The 19,414-nt window shown below is 44.5% G+C and overlaps 1 protein-coding gene across 1 annotated transcript in view; it reads left to right on the top strand.

Annotated features, from left to right (window-relative positions):
* LOC106658530 (myb-like protein AA) overlaps positions 1-19,414 on the top strand; it is a 41,644-nt gene extending 22,230 nt beyond the window's left edge. The window contains exons 2-3 of the mRNA XM_023461406.1: positions 14,743-16,179; positions 16,270-19,414. Of these exons, the coding sequence (XP_023317174.1) occupies positions 14,775-16,179; positions 16,270-16,991 (2,127 nt within the window). The 5' untranslated portion in view covers positions 14,743-14,774 and the 3' untranslated portion in view covers positions 16,992-19,414. The remainder of the gene's footprint in view (positions 1-14,742; positions 16,180-16,269) is intronic.

The following is a 19,414-nucleotide window of genomic DNA, read 5'->3' as shown; positions in this document are numbered from 1 at the left end:
TATGTATATATATTTCGCCGCTGCTGGAGGCGCTCGACTCGCCGAGGCCTATTATACAGGATATATACGAGTTGTTTCAACACTGCTGCTACTCGCGCGGAGGATAAAGATTTTCAGCCGCCGAGCAGAAGCTGCGATCGAGTTGCTGCTGCTGCTGCTGCTGCTGCACTTTGGAGTCCCTCGATCGCGAGAGCTTCGGTGCATATACCGCACCGAGACACGTACACGGTAGCGATGAATTTTTTAATTTACTCGAAAGACGACGACGAAAAAATGGTTACTTCTTCTTCTTCTCTCTCCTTTTCTTGCCGCGATCAGCTTATAAGACATGTATATGAGCGAGCTCGCTTGTGTGCGGCATCCATCTACTGCTAATGTGTGTGTATGTATGTGCGTGAGCCCGCGAGTTGCAAAAAGATCGGTTTCGCGCAGAAGCAGCAGCAGCAACGAATCAGCCTCCGTAGCGCTGACTCTGACTCCGCAGCACAGGCCTCGCTGCTGCTGCTGCTGCTTGCTCGAGAGTACCGTTAATCGACGTAGAGCAATATAAAAGGGGGAATAGCCGCTGCCGCGCGCAACAGCTCGAGTAGCAGCAGCAGCCAGAGAAGAAGGCAGAGAAGAAGCGCCCGAAAAGAAGAATTTCAGCTCCGTATATCCTATATAATTCGCATTATATACATTTCGTACGTATGGGCGGCCTTGTCTCGACCGCGTCGTTTATATCGTGCGTATAGTAGTGCGCGTTTTTTTTACCTGAATATTATCACGTATACGCGTCTACTTAAACCGATATAATAAGACGCAACTGCTGCTGCTGCCTGCGTTATATGCATTTGAATGCGAAACCTCAACGGAGTACCGAAAATTTTTCTCATCACTCCGAGTCTTGTGTGTGTGTGTGTGTGTGTGTGTGTGTGTTACGACTGCAATGCAAGAGAGAAATGCGCAGCAACGATTATTGTCCCGCGGGATGACGCGGGAAAAAATACATAAAAAATAATAATCCAATATTATACGCGTCGCATTTTCATCCTCGCACTTACTTCTTCATAAATTATACGGCAATGAAAAATGATTAATACTACTTTTGGGATGCTTTTGGCGCGCTAATGTCCCGAACCCGAGAAAGGGTGGCTGCCGCGCCGCGCGTCAAAGATGTCCATTTTCTCTTTCTCTCATTTCGCGCTGTATATTGCGCTTATACGATAGGAAATTATCCCGAGTGCGAAAATCTTCGCTCGATTACGACTGCGGGCCCGCCACCACAATCGACGATACTCGAGTATTCTCTTTCGAGTGCTTAAATATCGATCGTCTGAATTTATAGCGTCTCTCTCTCTCAAGAAAAGTACGTATGCATGCGAGCCATTGACGCCGCTACGCCGATGTTGCAATTCGACTTGAGCGATCGACGCATATACAACGTGCATAATGATAATAAAGAAAGCCAGCAGCAGCAGCAGACCTCCCCCTCTGGAAAGAGAGCTGCTGCTGCTGGCCCCCGAGTGAAACTACGGAGCGTAAATTTTCAATTTCACGACGTTCTCACATTATATCGCTCGTCCATGTCTCGAGGCCGGTCGTCGACGAATTCGTACACCGCAAATTTCATTCGGTGCAACGACGACGACGACGACGAGGACGATGACGGTCTCGCGTTACTCGATCGTCGACAAAAAAATAAAGCGTCGGAAAGAAGCGGAGCTACCACGGTAATACCTGCAGTGTGTCTATACGTGTATTGTATTATATACCGATCCCCCCCGGACGATCCCCCTCGTGTGTCTGCACACTACGGCGCCCGCAAAATCTCTCCGCTGCACTGCATCGCTGCGGAGCTCGCCTGACAAAGACGCGATAGGGAATACATCCACTGAGTGTGTGTATATGTGTGGATCGCAGGCACGTATACGTATTCTTGCCGTACGTATTATATAGCAGCCGAGCTCGGGGGCAAGCTGCGCGTGCATAAGTAGGTCAAGAGGTGACGATCTTCCATGGCGACGACGACGACGACGATGATGATTTTATTTATCCTTTTCGCAAGATTATCGTGCCAACCGATCGACGCGAAGAAAAATCATCATTTCTTTTAATTGTCATGATCAGCCGAGAGTCCCTTTGTATGCTGTACGTCGTCGTCGTCGTCGTCCGTGCATTATATAGAAATGCCTTGTCGAAGCCTACACTATTGTGATTCGCTCGATCTTAATGGCAGTTTAAACTTTTCGCATTTGCATATACTGCATAAACGCAGTGGCGGCGACGCACCACCAGCTATATGCGAGCGCAGTTATTATCCGATTCTTTTTGCTTTATGTTGAACAAAAAAACAATTTTCTATTCTCTGTAAAAAAAAAAATTCTCGACCTATATTCGGCGTGTCGAAATGTATCGCTCGATTTATACTCTATATATGCGGAGAGCTTATTATTATACCGATCGCCGATTCAAATAGACCTTATTTTAAAGGTCTTGTCGCGTACTTGCAGCGATCCCCTAGCATGTGTTTAAAAGGATACTCCAGTATAATGTAGCCGCACACGTGTGTACGAGTACGTATGTATGTGTGTGTGTGTGTGTGTGTGTGTGTGTGTGTGTGAAAAATCTCGCCATTGATTTCCCAATCGATGATAGATTATAATCACTTTTGCTCTCTGTGGAAATTATAAACTAACACGTAGGTTGCTCAATATCGAGGCGCCTTGTGTGTCCTTTCGATATGTGGTGTATGTATATAAATGTACAACTGACAATTACAACGTGATAAAAGTGAAAAAAGCTCGCGAGAGTACACACACACACACACTCCGATACAAACGAATCGGTATAAATACGCGCAGCAGCAGCTCGTGTACGGAATACTACTTGCTGAGAAATCGAGGAGAAAAAAAATTACACTACTGAAATTTCGAATATAATAATACTGGGATTACGCATCGTAAAATGCACATTTAAGAGCGTTACACGCGCGCGCGCGCGGCTTTCGCGTATCTGCTGCACGTATGACGTATATGCGCGCAGCACACACATGCATGTACGCGATGCAAAGGAAATTATTTGTCAGGAAATCTTTTTAGCCTCGAATATATTATTGCGCGTATATACTTTTTTAGTGCGCGGAGCCGCGGCTCGAAATTGTCAGTTATATGCCGAACGCGCAGTGTATACGTGTGTGTAAGTGTGTATACGCGCCTTTGCTCTATTTATACTCGCGCGGCTTTATTGCGATACACACTCTCTCACACGCAGCACACACATATATATACGCATACACACGAGACGCACAGACGCAGTAATTACATACGTACGCGTATCTGTATAAAGGAGAGTGTTGCAGCGCGCGTGTACGTATACAGGACTTTTTTCTGTTTCTTTTTTTTTTTTTTTTTTTTTTTTTTNNTTTTTTTTTTTTTTTTTTTTTTTTTTTTTTTTTTTTTTTACGCCACGGAAAGTGGCACTTCCGCTATATATAGTTGAAGCGCTGCTGCGAGCTCTCTCGCGAGGAGGATAGCGAAAAACAATTATTTTCTCTCGCCGTCTCTCTCTCTCTCTCGTGGCTCGCCGAAAAATCCTGCTAATAGTCGATGTGCTCCAACGGAGATCCTCGTCGCGCTTAATAAAACAACATCTCGGCGGCTTATTATATACCGCGGAGCTGTGCGACGAGTGAATCGACGTTTTTGCGCCGCCGTCCATACACGCAGAAGACATATACAACAGCAGCAGCAATCAACGAGACTAATGACCTCAATAAAACTGTGGAAAAACATCTCGCACGTGTGAAAAAGTATGCGCGCGTACGATAGCAGGATGATCCGTATATAATAAACTCGCGCTTGCACCCGTGTCGCGATGTACTGTAGCAGCGGCAGCGGTCGAATATAATATGTATTACTTTTTTTTTCTTGCTACTTAGCACGTAAGCGCGAGCATGTGTGGACGCAGTGGCGGCTTTATAACGAGCAAATAACGCGTTTATTTTTCGAAAAAAACAGATCTTGACTGTGGCTCATACATAATGTGACTGATGTGCGGCTTTTTTGAATGAAATCCCGACACACAAGCTGTCGATCGGACTGTCGGTGTCGGGTTTTCCTGAAATTTTCGATGCATCTGCTCTTGATTTTTTTCTATACTAACGACGATTTCAAATTCATCGAGAGAATCAATCTATAGATGAGAATTTTTATGATTCTGATCGTTAATTATCGAAGAAAAAAATCAAGCGCGAACACGAGTGCGCTTCCGTATGAACGAAACGATATTTTGTTACAATATTTTTTTTACTCCGAACGGTAAAAATATTTATCATCTGCATGGACGAAGCCGCAATAAGTAGGATAAAAATACAATTAATAAACGCGACGGAGCGTAAAATTCGCTGCTTTTATAACGCTACGAGTAATTATCTGCCGATTTCGAGAGAATCGCTTAATGGTTTACTAGACAGACACCGCGAGAGTATCGGTTCTCTCGCGCGGGGCAGTAGCTATATAGACTCGATCCTAAATTCGAAACCAATTAAAGTCGGATCGCGTAAGGTCGTAAATACTCGCCTTCTGCATTATAATACCCGCGAGATTCAGTCCGAAGTACTGTAATTATTATGTAAGCCGCATTGAGCGATATGCAAGCCCCGCCGCGTTATTACCCAATGCACGGTAATTCGGTAATTACCGCGCGTCTGATAATTTTTTTTTCTTCAGGGCTGTAAAGGAATTTCGACCTTGTTTCGCGGTTACATGTTTTTTTTTTTTTTTTTGTTTCGATCGAACAAAAAGATCAGACATCGCGCGCTGGATGAATAATATTTTTTCGTCCAGTCATATTCGGCCGTTACAATAACAGGAGATACAGATAGTCAGCTTCAACTATTACGATGTAATAGTATTTATAGTGACTAAGCTCGCAGACGCGATCCCGAAATTACAAGTCTGGTATGCGGTGATTTTGTGAGCTCAAGGATATATAATACGAGCTTATATACACACACACGCATCGACTCGTGTCTCATATAGCACATATATCGATAAATCTCGACTCGACGAATTCACACAGGTGTGTCGATCAGATCCGGAAAGCCCCGAATCCGATAAGCTGCTGCTCTTTCAGCGATTTATTAACTGTAAAAGTGCGTAAAAACAGCCTCGATGCACCGCAGAAATCGCGGGAGGCCGTAGTAATGGCTGCGCCTGCGAGAGACATGAATGCACGCACGCACACGAATTCCCCCGCGCCACGTACGTTGGATTTTTGCCCCGCACGCATATAAGCGAGAGCTTCTCGAACACAATACGCGTTGCCCGCGAGCCCATAGCAGAGAGATCTCGATGGAATTTTTCAACTCGCCCGTTGTTGTTGTTGTTCATTTTTTTCCTTATATTTTTTGATTTTCAACGATCCTCTCGCGAGCTGACTGACACAACAATAACATTCTAATCTATTGGGATTGTTGCTCAAGCCAGCCCCGTACAATATATACATGCGGGATGATGATACGTTGGCCTTAGCCGCGCTCGCGCGCGATGATGCCTAGATTTCAACAATGAGCCTTTCTTCGCGCGCGGCCCCGGCCCTCCCGCACGACGAAACAATAGTCATACCGCAAACATGCATATTGTGCCGATTGTCGATCAGGATCTTCTTCTTCTTCTTCTTCTACTGCAGTTGTTGTTGTTGTTGTTGGTGCGTTAGGAGCAAAGCTCGTTCACCTACAGCCCGAGGACGTAAGCCGATCGCGACGCGTCAGCAGAGCCGAGGCCAGCCAAGCCGCACTTGGTGCGCTGCGTAAATGTGGGCCGCTCGTGCGGGGGTTCGCATTTTTCTATATACGCAACACTCGCCTCGAGACCTATCGATCGCCATCTGCGTTAGTGTAAACACCGGCCGATTCGCTGGTATATAAACATCTTGTGACCGAGCATATGGTCCGGATGCAACGATCGGAACCGATCGGTTTTCGTCTGCGTATAATATCTCGATCGGTGGCATTAAAAAAATGTGGCAATGCCAAAACGTTACAGCTTGCAAAGAAACTCGTGAGCTCGAGAGAGACACACATTTTCGCGATCAAAAGATTATACGTATCGGATGCGATCGCGAACGAGAAATTTGAGAGCGCGCGCAAATTGACGTGGTGGTAGTATGGCGTATCTTGACAGCTATACACAGGACGCGCGCTACGAGCGTGATCTATACCTCATACTGTTGCTGCTGCTGCTCCTCCACTTGCACACGCACGCGAATTATATTATGTCGAAATTTTTCTTGGCACGTAACTGCCGCCGCTGCCTCGTCGCGCTGACTTCGACGACGTGCCGCGTGTCATAACTAAAAATTATCATCGCGATTAGCGCGCGAGGGTACGGTACAACGACACGTCGGAGCTTAATTCAATATGTGTCGCTGCGGGGGCTCGGCCGCAGTAAGTAGTAGTAGTAGTACCAGCGAGAAAGTGCCATTAGCCGAAAATTTGTTCCTCTCGCTCTCATAAGCCCCTAACTCGGTGTAGCAGCAGCAGCCGTCATGGCAGTTGTAAAGTAAAAAGATTTTCCGCGATCGATAAGCGGCGGCAGCGGCAGCAGCAGCGGTACCCTGTGTGCGCCCGGGCGTTTGTGCTCGTTGCATAAGCTCACGATCGGAGCTGCCTGTGTGTATATGTCTTGCTAAGCAGTAGCTCGATATTATGCGCCAGGTTGAGTCACGTGCGCGAGGCGCCCGATCGTAAGTCCGTGTTCTGTGTGTACAGCGCTTCCCAAAGCTCGATGCGCGCCGGCCCATACTGCCTACAACAACACGGCAACACGACGCGATTTCGTATATGAATTTCTCACCCCTTTCACTCGTGCTTATTATATCGCATCCTCGTCATCGAGTTGATTCTTCATCCTCGTGCTCGACGCGCGGCTTGCCTCACTCGGAGGCTGTATATTATTCGCGCGAGATAAGCCAATATTCAGCTAGCTCGAGCGATGACTCGGCTGCAAATAATTCGTGCACTGCACAGCTCGCAGTCGAGAGATTTACCGAAGCACTGACGTGTGTGTGTATGACATATAGGAAAAATTATAATAATTACTTCAACGTGTACGGCTCGGCGTGCGCTGAATTTTTCTCTCTATAGGATATACCCACTGCGCAGCGCGAGCTGTTTTGATTACCGTGCGAAATAATTTTGCGCATTTTCCATATACGTATGGCTCAAAGCTCGTACGTATGTATATGAAGTTGTCCGCGCGCGTATGTGTGTGTGAGTCGTTAAAATCATGCATCGCATTTGTATATATATGTGCGCCTGAAATTGGAGCGATTTTAACAAGTACGTATACGTATAGCTGCGCACTTGCTCGAGAACGAACAAATTGTATTATTATATTTTGCAGTAGCGCATTGCGTAAAAAACGCCACCGCGTATACGTATATCGTTTATAGATATATGTATAACATAGACACGCGTTATAATAAGTTTCCAGCGGCAATTGCGGGCCCCTCACTGGCCTGCTCACCGAAACGAGCGACATTTTATTACACGAGTCACTTGTTAGCGAGATCTTTATTAAAATCCATCCAAGCGGCCGCGGCGCATATAATGCGATATAATTGCCTACACGCGTGCGTGTATACGTACACGAATTGCCCTTTCGTTGCCAAGAGTAATTCGAGCGTGTGCCGTATAACGAATAATGTTAAAAAATTCGAAGTAAAAGTTGCAGGACTCGCGAAGGAGCCCCGCGTTTAACGCGTTATACCCTTACTGCGAAGTGGAATATTTTCAAGCGGCGACGATGATCGTCGTGCGGCGCGCTCTGGGTGCGAAAGGTACACGTGCACTGCACCCGATCGACAATTATATTACGATAGTTGCAGCAGCAGCAGCAGCTATATAGCAGAGAGAGAGAAAAAAGGAGACAAAGACGACAAAAAAAAAAACGTTTGTGTCGGAGCGTCGAGATCGGTGCAGCAGCAGTAGCTGCAGCTGGTGCAACAGTAACACACGGTAGGAGCAGTATCAGGAGCTCGCGTCGTCGTCGTCGTCACACATTCCAATCGTGTGTGCAGCAGCAGCACTCAGCAGCAGTAGCAGCATCCAAGTCGCGTCTCTCTCTCTCTCTCGACTAACGAATCCTAATTAAAAGAGCCTCCGCGCAAGAAGCACAGAGAGAGAGAGAGAGAGAACAAAGAGCATTTACAAGCGTATACAGCATCGTCAACTCGCTCTGTGCTCTCCGTACTGCGCTCGCAGCATCTGAATCTGCTTCACCTAGAAAGCCGCGACTGCCTGCCTGCCTGCCTGCCTGCCTGCCTGTGTGTGCAGTAAGTGCATCGGTGCAGGCGGCACGAGAGAGAGAGAGAGAGAGAAAAATTCGCACGAAGAGGATCTCGGCAGCAGCAGCATCGTGAGGAGCACCGTTAATCCCCCGTGGAACGTCGATTTCCCCCCGTTGCGGCTCTCTTGCGCTTATCTCTCTCTCTCTCTCTCTCTCCTCTCGAGGATATAAAGTAGTATTAGTACGTGCGCACGTGCATATATACACACACATACACGCTCGTTCGTACGTATGTGTGCGTTCGTGTGCTATATAGGCACGGGGGCACAGCGCCAGGCTCTCTGGGATATTTCGACACACTCGCACACACGAGTGTGTGTGTGTATATAGGATATAAATGCACTGCTGCTGTAGCTGCTGCTGCTGCTCATGCGTCCTTGGCTGTTCTGCACACATATATAGCGCAGCTTCGCTTCGAGCCGCGAGCTCCGTTGTGTGCGCCGCAGCCAGAAAGAACAAAGGAAAACTCGCGGGGCAGCTGGGTGCATGCAGCAGGAGAGTAGTCTACGTCTATCCGTACGCGCCAGGCACTCCCTCTCCCTTCGCCGCCGCTGTTTTTCTATTCCAACGCGCTTTTCTTGACCATACAGCCAGAGAGAGATAATAATACTTAGGTACGCCGTGTATCGCTAGCCCTCGCTTATCTATCTCTCGCTCTCTTGCGCTATATGCTACTCAGCCGCGAGATCGATCGAGCCCGCGATCGATTATCACCGCGCATCCTATAGGGTACACACGCACGCACACGAGCACGGATCGTCTCCTTCATTTTCTTCGCGCGAATCTTTATATACTCGGTCGATCGTCTCCGAACGGGATTTGTGCAGCGAAGCAAATTTTACTCGCGACTCTGTGTTTCTCGTATAAATTTTATACCCGCAGCGATTGCGTACATATACCGAACACAACGACGTACGTCCGATGTTTTGCCGATCTCTGTGTGCTACTACTCTTAGTCCGTACGTGTATGCAAATAACGAATCGGCCCAGCTTGAACGTTGTATATTTGTATAGTACGTACGTACGTATATATACCGTATGTGCACGCAGATCGATCGCGGCATCGCGCGACATCGTTACAATGCGCCGAAGCTGCACTCGAATTAAATTTCGATCGGTGCAACGAGTGTGTGTGTCTGTCCCATAACTGCGTTCGTACTCTCTATGTATACGCGCGAAAAGATATCCCCAGAACTAAACTCGGAGCAACGTGCATATACATACGTACAGGATTCGCGTACATATACACACACACGTGTATATACGAACATACGAACATACGAACACGGCCGTAGTAGTAGTAGTGTATGTACGCGCGGCATTCCGATCTACGAGCGCCTGAAGCAACGGCAGCGACTATATACGCATTCCGAATCTCGCGACCCAAATCTCCCTCCGTCCTCTTGCGGCGCTGTTACTGCCGCTGCTGCTGCAGCTCGAGCTCGAGCGAATATCTATATAGCCTTATAGCCGTGTATAAAGCATTATATACGCACACACACACACATACACATGCGATCGAGCGCCTCTATATATATATAATATAATGCGCCTTAGATCTAAGTGCACACAATGTACATTATATATATTATATATACTCGTCCTGTGCGAGCGAGATGCATGTATATAAAAAGTCAATTTCCGCAGTTGAATTCCCCGCGCACGAGGAAAAACGCGTCGTCCTCTCTCGCGCGAGTACATTATATATTATATACAAGCGTTACGGTCCAATGTCGCGCAAGGCTGCATATAATATAAACCCACGCAGCGCGCGATACAAATGGCTAAGCTCGTCTCCGTGCATAAAATAACGCGATTGCGCCCGTATATAATACGTAGCCGCGCACGACGAACTTTACGCGCGCATACCGATTTCATCCGGACGTACCGATGCGCGCTGCCGATAATACGGCACGTACCCACGTCGTTTGTTATATATATTTTTTTTATTTATAAATATATCGAGTTTTCGGTGTAACAGTGCCGGGGGTTTATTATTAAGGACTTTGGCGGACGATCCGGTACAGGAGAGTTTCAGGAAGCCTCGTTGCGCAACTTTTACAAGATATACCCCTTCTCGGGCGCGCACAATCGATACATACAAACTATCGTTGTTTTTGTGTCTGTATACCTATACATCATGCAAAACTGACCAATGACGACGACGACGAGCGACGAACGAACGCGCGAACCGGCCCCGCCGCTGCTATATTAAGCTGCCAAGCGAAAGAGAGACTTCATAACTAAAGTAGCGCATTTCCACTCGATCGTGCCAGGCGCATTAAGTGCACCTTTTCTCGAATCTGCGCGAGCCGCATGTTGTTGTATTATATATACCTATATCTATATATAGCTCTATATATATGTTGCACACCAGTCCGCAATTCACTCGGTCACATGGTCACTGGTAACAGCTGCTGCGCTACGGCGTCCATACGACAAACTCGTTCGCGCGAGATTCCTGATCTACTATATAGTACACGGTTGACATATGGACGTGCGTTAACTCTCTCTCTCTCCTGTGGCTTGCATATACGTGCAACTTATTCATAAGCATCTTCCCTGACAGCGTTGAGCAATTATGCTTGATGTATTCGATGATTTTTTTTCCTCTTGTCGGTTACATTTTCTTTTACAGTTGTAAATATAATCCCCTAGTTACGTCCAGAGGCGAACTTATCAATGAAATCGGTTCGAGTCATAAGATGAAATAAGAAATGTAAGTGCTTGAGAGTTATCGCGAGGAGTGGTAGGAGCGAAAATATCATCACTTTCGTATGAACTGTAAAGCTATCTATCGAAACTAGGGCTGAAAGGGAGAGATTTTAAAAATGAAAACCAGCAAAGTAACTGCTTTGCTCTTTTCTCGTCGAGAGAGCCAGTGCGAGAGTGTTACTGCTGATGTAACATCTGTCATCTTTCTCATTCTCGCACCTCCTTGTTTCAACTCATTTTTTTTATCTGTGACAAATTTTTACGGCACCTTGGTTTACTCAACTTATTGAAACTAGTAGGTCCATCCGTATGATACTGACATTTAATTTTTAAATAGGAAAAGGAGCAAACTTTTTGAGCCCCGATAGAAAGTATCAACATTAATAATGGTCTGATGACCTAAAATTGATTATTGGAGATGTAGACAAATCTTGAACCACATTAAATGCCTCAATATCACTTTGAGTATCAGCCGCTAGATGGCGTGTACCAATTTTTCTTTAAATCCACTAGTGGCAGAGTAAAAATAATTGTATATAAATCGAAGTGGTAGATTGATCAGGAATCTTTTGCAATAATAGACACAATATCATCCTTGTGCTTTCCCTCGCAGAATTCACACAGACGAGCGCTTTGTTGCCGCTTATAGGTTCTAAAAATTCAGCATCTCGCATTCAATATCTCATGCGTACTATACACACACGTAAGCTCGCGATCAATCACCGCGTTGGTGATATATGCATACGTTAATCCTGACGTTCCAATCTTGGCACATAATCCTTAGCGCGCGCGCCTCAATGAGATACACACACACACACATGTCTTATGTATACATACTCGAGCTGTGCGCGAAAAAAAATACAACCACGGGGATAAAAAAAAAGAATAACAACAGCACTCGTGGCAGTGGTGTATGTATACGCGCGTGTGTACCTAAACAAGGCGAGCACAATTGATTCTCGTGCGCTTTGCCTGTATAGGTACCGATCTCATATAGTCCGCGGAGCACTTGTCCGTTTCAAGAGTCTGCGCGAGAGATCTTATCTGCATAGATTATATATATACTGTCTCAACGAGCCGCACACAGACACAGACACACAACTTTCAGAGCTCGCGCTCGCGTGGAAATCCCGGGCGTATACGGACTCGCAGCCGCCCGCGATACCGATCGTGTGTTTATAATTAACCGCTCCCGCCTTATCGGCGACTCTCTCGGCATTATGTGTGTTATACCATACAACAACGCTCTATGCGCCGACGCCATGCGGTATAAAACGTTGTCGATATACTTATTATACAGCGTGTATTTTTCACGCCGACGGACGTGTGCGCGGCTTTAATGCGCGCGCCGTAAATCGCTTGTCCAGCTCCCTGCCCGCGCCGATATACGTACAGCGCACCACCTCTCGAGTGGCCTCGCGCGCCCTCGGACAATTTCCATGAACTTATTGAACGCTGCTGAGACGGTTCAACGCAGACGTCGAGAACGAAAAAATGAAAAAAAAAAAAAAAGGAAAAAAAGAGGGAAAAGCTCGGCGAGAGCGCGCGAGACGTTGAATTATGCAAGGCGCGCGCAATAAAACGCGCGCAAAGCTGCGCTCGCACAATGAACCATGAACCGTATACATGAAGTATGAGAGAGAAAGAGAGAGAGAGAGCTGCTAATCAGTAGTACGGAATCGCCAAGCACGCACACACAGACACGCGTAAGCTCATTTATCTCGCCGCGCCAATATTACTCGATCAAGTTTAACTACTTTTTATTTCGTCCCTCGCGCGGTCTATTCTCCCAAGTGTTGACCGTTAAGGTAAAAACACCGATTATGAAACGGTTTCGAGGCAGCTTCTTTTCAAACACGTGTATCTACTTGAAAAATTGATAAAACTTTAAAACAAACTTATCATTAGATGCGCTGTACCTTTAATATCGAATCCCTGTGTTTAAAGTTGTCCTTAATTTTCTTATTTATTTATATAAGTAATATTAACAAAGTATCTTTGGTACCTAATGATGGAATAGATGCAAACTTTGCACGTTCCAATATAGGAACAACGAAATCAACGATTGTTCCAATATTGGAATCAACAAATCAATGGGCGATCTTAACTTGTATTGTTTCACTGAAGGAACACTGGTTTTTTTGGGTATTCCTATCAATGGAACGCGCTTTGCAGACACACTTGATTAATTTATTCCATGATAAAATTATTATTACACAGTTAGCTTCGAAATCATTTTTTATTGATTATATTACTAATGCAAATTGATACTTTTCAATTGCTTTCAAGCTAAAATTTTAACAAAAACTTTATTTATACGGATTTAAATGCTGGTGTTCCACAAATTGGTACACCGTTCCATAATCGGTGTTTTTACCTTAACTACAGTTAAACATGTGCATATAATACTCACACATGCGCAGATGCGTCAAGGCCACAGACATGAGCTCTTTTACACACGATATATCCTATAGAACCGCGAGTACCCGACACACAGACGCAGAAGTGTTTTACAAACTCACACGGACACACGTGTTTAAATACTCGACTTGAATAGGTGCGTACAGAAGCGGCGTTTATACAGTAAGAAAAAAATCATTGACTCAATGAAATATTTATTTAGGATACAATATATGAAATAATTTCATTGATATAATCTTTTTTTATTTTACCAAAGTTTCATCGCTTCAATCAATCATTTGATTGAATTAAGAGTAAATAAAATATTAAATTAGATTTCATTGAATCAATGATTTTTTTTCTCAGTGTATATATTATTACGTTTTCCCGAGTGAAAATTATTTATTAAATTATTAGCTTTAAATATAGAACTGTCGAGATACGTTTAACACGCGTGTGTGTTGTGCGTGTTCCTATTCATACGTTGTTTTTCCTCGACTTATAAATCACCTGGTTGAGGGATTTTTTTTTTCAATCGCGCGCGATCTTTAAAAATCATCGGAGTTGAGAATTGCAACCCTTTGAATACGTGGATCATGATTGTTAATTATCTCAACGCTTTTGTTATTAGATTAATCTCTATAAGCTTCTTTCACGTTGAAAATCTTGAAAAAAAAGGAAAAGTTCTTGAAATCTTGAAAAAAAAGTTCTCGTCGTTAATTGTGCACGTGATTGTCATCTATTATCTATCTTATACATACATTATCTTACAACTGTATCTTAAAGTTACATCTTACAGAATTTTTTTTTTTTTGAGAAACACATGTTTATTCATTCAAATATTATTTGTTGTACATATAAATGTGTGGCTATAAACATAATACAAAGATGCCAATAATTAAGTCTAATTTTAAACAGAATGATCCAAGTAAGATTCTCGCTGCTATTCATAGTTAGGATTGAGTGTTTACAATTTGTTTATATTTTCTTATTGATTATATCTTATGCAACTATAGAAAAGCTTGAAAAACTACAGTTTTTTCATTTTATTTTTATCTTACAACCTAGAGAAATATTTACAAATTTAACACTAGTAGCTAAAACCTTTGAGTAAGTAATAAAAACTGTGGTTTAGACTGTGGTTAATAATTAGACCCCTCTCATCTCATCGAGTACGTTTTTTTCGTCTGTTATCTATCTTATACATACATTATCTTATAGATGTATCGCATAGATACATCGATGGAATTTCCATAAAGCACAATTGTATTAACATTATTCACTTTTCTTGTTGCAGTTTTTTGAATAAAAAAGCAAACGCAGTACATCATGGAGATGCACCACGACAATCTTTATCAGCTGGCTAGCCAGAATCCGGTTACCACGATCGAGGCCGGCAGCAACGAGTATTACAACATCCTGATCGACACGGCGTCGGTTCAAAACGACGACGTGAGCTACCTGCAGGGCGGCCAGGTGCACACTCGGCTGGCCTCCCAGGACTACCAGAGGGAGACGAATAACAACAAAATCACGGCTCTGCCGCCGGTCTCGACGATCACCGGCTCGCTGGGCCATCTGACCACCGCCGGGGTCATCGGGCGCGCCGGCATCCGACTCCAATCCGCCGGCAATCTCCTGGAGAGCAGCATTGCCGCCGCCAACCTCAACTTCTGGGCGACGGACGACGTGAAGAACGGCAGCCAACAACAGCAGCAACAGCAGCAGCAGCAGTACGGAGGTAGCGGCAGCGAGGTCGACAAGTACTGCTGGACGACGGCCGTCGTCGACGCGGACGGCTTCCAGCAGCAACCCGCCCTCGGGCAGAACACCGACGGCTCGATTTACACCCTGACCGTGCTGGAGAACAGCGAGCCGAGCTCCATGGACGGCCTCGACTGTCGAAGTCCCAACTCGGCCTGCGTCACCGACAACTGGATGCGCTCGAATCAGCTTGGGGACTTCAACATGGAGTCGATCTTCAACATGGAGGACGCCACGGCCATGTCGGATCACATGAGCGTCGCCGTCGGCTCGGTTACCGCGAATAACGTCGTCGTCATTGCCGAGCAGCACCAGCAGCACCAGCAGCATCAACAGGTCGTCGCGGACGTTGGCAACGGCGAGCACTATCCCAGCTCGACTCAAGCCACGACCTTCGTCTCGACCACTCTCAGTCCGGCACAAGAATCCGGCGACAACAACAACGACTGGAAGCTGTCCGACAGAAACAATGCGGAAGAGCAGCAGCAGCAACAGCAACAACAGTCGCAGCCACAGACGGAACCTCAGCAAGAACAAACACAGCAGCAGCAGCAACAAAGCACCGAGTCGGCCGACGAGAGCCTACTGCGAAACGCGCTGCAGGGCAAGATCTACTCGAACAGCGTGGCGGCGGCTTGCGGCTCGCAGGTGTTGCGATTCTTGGCGCCGGTGCGCGCCGAGCCCGGCACCGAGATCATTTCCAACGATCTGATTCTTTCGCAACTGGATCTGTCGAGCGGCGTCGACTGCGCCGCCATGGAGTCTTACTGCAATCTCCAGCCGGTCTGCAACTCGACCGGTGACCAGCAGCAGCAGCAACAGCAGCAGCGTCAACAGCCGACGGTTCAGCAGCTCGTCTACACCTACGATCCGTCCAACGACAACCTGGGCACCATCACGATGGCCGCCGCCGATCTCGTCAGTGCCATCGTCGTCCAAACCCCGCCCCAAGTAACCCAAGATATCTCGAGTGAGTGCTTCTTCCTTCGTCTTTTTTCACGTATAATTAATATATATTTTTCCGCTGTTGTTATAAACGACGATTGTATTTATCTTGCAGCGAACGCAGTGATGGAATGCCAGCCGATAGCGGAGATGGAGCCGAACTTGAGCACCAACAGCAACAGCAGCAACGGCAGCAGCAACAACAGCGGCAAGAGCAAAAAGCCCCCCGGCAAGAAGTACCAACGCAAGCCCAAGGCACCGAAAGGAAAAGCCAACAGCAACGTCGCGGTCGGTGCTGCCGGCGGCCAGAACGCCGCCAACGGGGTCGACGGTGGCAATCCAGCGAGTACAGACAGCAGCGGTGCCGCCGTCGGCTCCAGCAGCACCACCGGCGGCAGCACCACCGGCCGTCGCTCGGTCTCACCTAAAAGCGGTCGCAAGGAGCGATCCCTGCACTACTGCTACATCTGCCAAAAGGGCTTCAAGGACAAGTACAGCGTCAACGTGCACGTGAGGACCCACACCGGCGAGAAGCCATTCAGCTGCAGCCATTGCAGCAAGTGCTTCAGGCAGAAGGCCCATCTGGCGAAGCACTATCAGACCCACAAGAACCCAGAGAAGAACGGCAGCGGTCGCAAGCAGGCCAACAGCCCGAGCTCGACCGTCACGTCGTCCGTCGTGCAACAGCAGCAGCCACAGCCACGACAGCCGCATCAGCAGCCACAGCAGCCACAGCAGCAGCAGCAGCAGCAGGTCCCAACCAGCGACTCCGTCATCTACGAGGCGACCATCAACGAAGTCGCCTCGGCCGAGACAGATGATATCCTCGACAGTTAGATACGTACTCCAAGCGCAGACTATCATCGACTGACCGCGGCTGCAGCGACAAACCCATAGATTAAGAAAATTTTTATATCGCACGTTGCGCGTTTTTTTTTTCTATTGTGGTAAAAAAAAAACGCATCGTGTTAAATGTTATCGTAATTTTTTGCACGGCGATCACTGGTCGACATATACTTTTATGATATAGTTACCAAACTATTCGACGCCAATGTTGATCGTATACAAAATGAATGAATTTTAAAATAATGCCAATGTAAACGATCCCACAAGACATTGGTCTTTTTTATCGTAATTATATTCTCGATCGTTGCGTAATTGTAGATTTATATTTGTTTGTTTATTTATTGAACGTGGAGATAATTTAATAGGTTTATGTAGAAACGCAAGCACGAACAAGCATAATATAAAAAAAAATATGAATTGTTGCGAATTCGATGGGAAAGATCCTCGTGTACATCGGTGACATGCCATTTCTAAACTACGTATTCGGAAAATATGATACGTAACTGTACATCTCGTTGAGATTATGAATGCAGCTGGCCTTGATTCATAAATCAGGTGCTGATATGCATGCGCGTCACATCTTAACGTGAACGAGCGTCGCTCGCGCTCGTGATTTTCAGTACAAAAGTGACAATTTATTTACATTTACTTTTTTTTATACTTACACGCTCAATTATGAATATTGCTCCCATTTGTATGTATAACGTGTATTTATGCCGTAGTTAAATATGCTTTCTCTCTGTCGAAAATAAAAGGACATCCGACTTGCCCAGCAATATGTGTCGCAGTTTTTTCAAAGAGACGAAGCGAGTGATAGCCCATTTTTTTAATTTACATACGCATAGACTGAGATTCTTTCTCTTTCATTACACGTATTTGTAGATTTATTGCATTTTTTTACAAATATTTACTATAGATTATCATACTTAAGCATACAGTTTATTAACTTTTAAAGTAGTAGTATTTGGAAGTGGCCCGAGCCAACGAACGAGGCGTGAAAAGTTAAATGATATATTGCGGGTGTTTTTGCGGATTCAGGAGTATAAAATATAAAAAAACAGGGTGAATAAAAAAGATTAGAGTAAAAGTGGATACCTTAATAGTTAAATGCAATATAAATGAATCGAGATTATGTTTTCCAATGATTCAGTTTGAAATAATGGTTACAAATTAGTAACTGATTGAGAGGATCAACTTGAAAATTATTATAGTTATAGAGTATTGCTAAAATTTATACATGTTGTTCCTATAAATTGACTTGCGCGCTAACAAATATAAAATGAAAACTTGTTTTATAAGCAAAATGGCTGAAATAGCTCAATTTATAATTTTAATGAAAAATGTACAGAATTGTTAATTTTGTTCAAGGTAATACTCAAATTCTTTTTAAGAAAAATACCATAATCGGTTCCGTCGATTCTATACTCATATAACTATTGTATGTGAATGCATAGATATATAACTAGAACTGTGATCTAGGAACATGTACGATAATCGCGGAATAAAGTTAATCGAGATTCGCATAGAAAGTGTATAGTTGTATCGGTTATAATATTATTAAACTTCGGCTACGTGCTGAGAAATTTAAAAATAATTGTCGAGTTTTCAGAGCGATTACAAATTCAATTTAATCATCTTATTTCTTGTAAACCGTTTGTGAAGTTTTAATGAAGAAAAACGTGTCGTTTGGCATATAAAAAATTGCCCATGGAAGACTGAAGAAAACTTGGCAAACTTTTGAGAAAAGTTTATCGTAAGCTTTGTGATTTAAAGAATTATTTATCTTTTCTGAAATTCTATTCCAACTTTATTTTGTATTCGCATTTTTGAAGAAAAATTCAAATGTAAAATATTCAGTTAGTGATAGTAAAAAATAGAATTTTTAATCTATTAATGTGTTTTAAGATAAAAAAAAGTCATATTTGATGTTCACAAAATACTTAGTAAAAATGTGCTCGAATATTTAGTATGCGACTGAACTGAAGGTTTTCATTTTACAAACATGTATTTTTGTATAAAAATTCAATCAATAATGTGATAGTTTCGATTATTGAAAAAAATTCATGAATTTTTGAATTGTACATACTTTTACAGAAATAAAGCGAAAAAAATAAGAATGAAAACAAATGAGAAAAGGAAACTTGATTAAATTAACACATACTTGGTGACCTCTCAAATAATATGATTATTTTATGATCCTAGATACCATGACATTTTATGAGATTAACGTTTGATAGTCTAGAGTAAGAAATGTAAGAACAATTTTATTTTTTATCGCCGAGCAATGAAAATATTTCCAATGCAAACAGTAGACATCGCAATTTTTCCATGAGAACTTCTGGAATTTAGTGTGCGAATATTTTGAATATTTGATTAAGAAAATTAGAAATCAAAACATCTCATGATTGCCGATA

Source organism: Trichogramma pretiosum, unplaced genomic scaffold (genome assembly GCF_000599845.2).
Source record: "Trichogramma pretiosum strain Unisexual culture from Peru unplaced genomic scaffold, Tpre_2.0 scaffold2, whole genome shotgun sequence".
NCBI classification, from domain to species: Eukaryota; Metazoa; Arthropoda; class Insecta; order Hymenoptera; family Trichogrammatidae; genus Trichogramma; species Trichogramma pretiosum.
The sequence above is the reverse complement of the archived record's forward strand: the minus strand, read 5'-3'. Positions and strand labels throughout refer to the sequence as shown.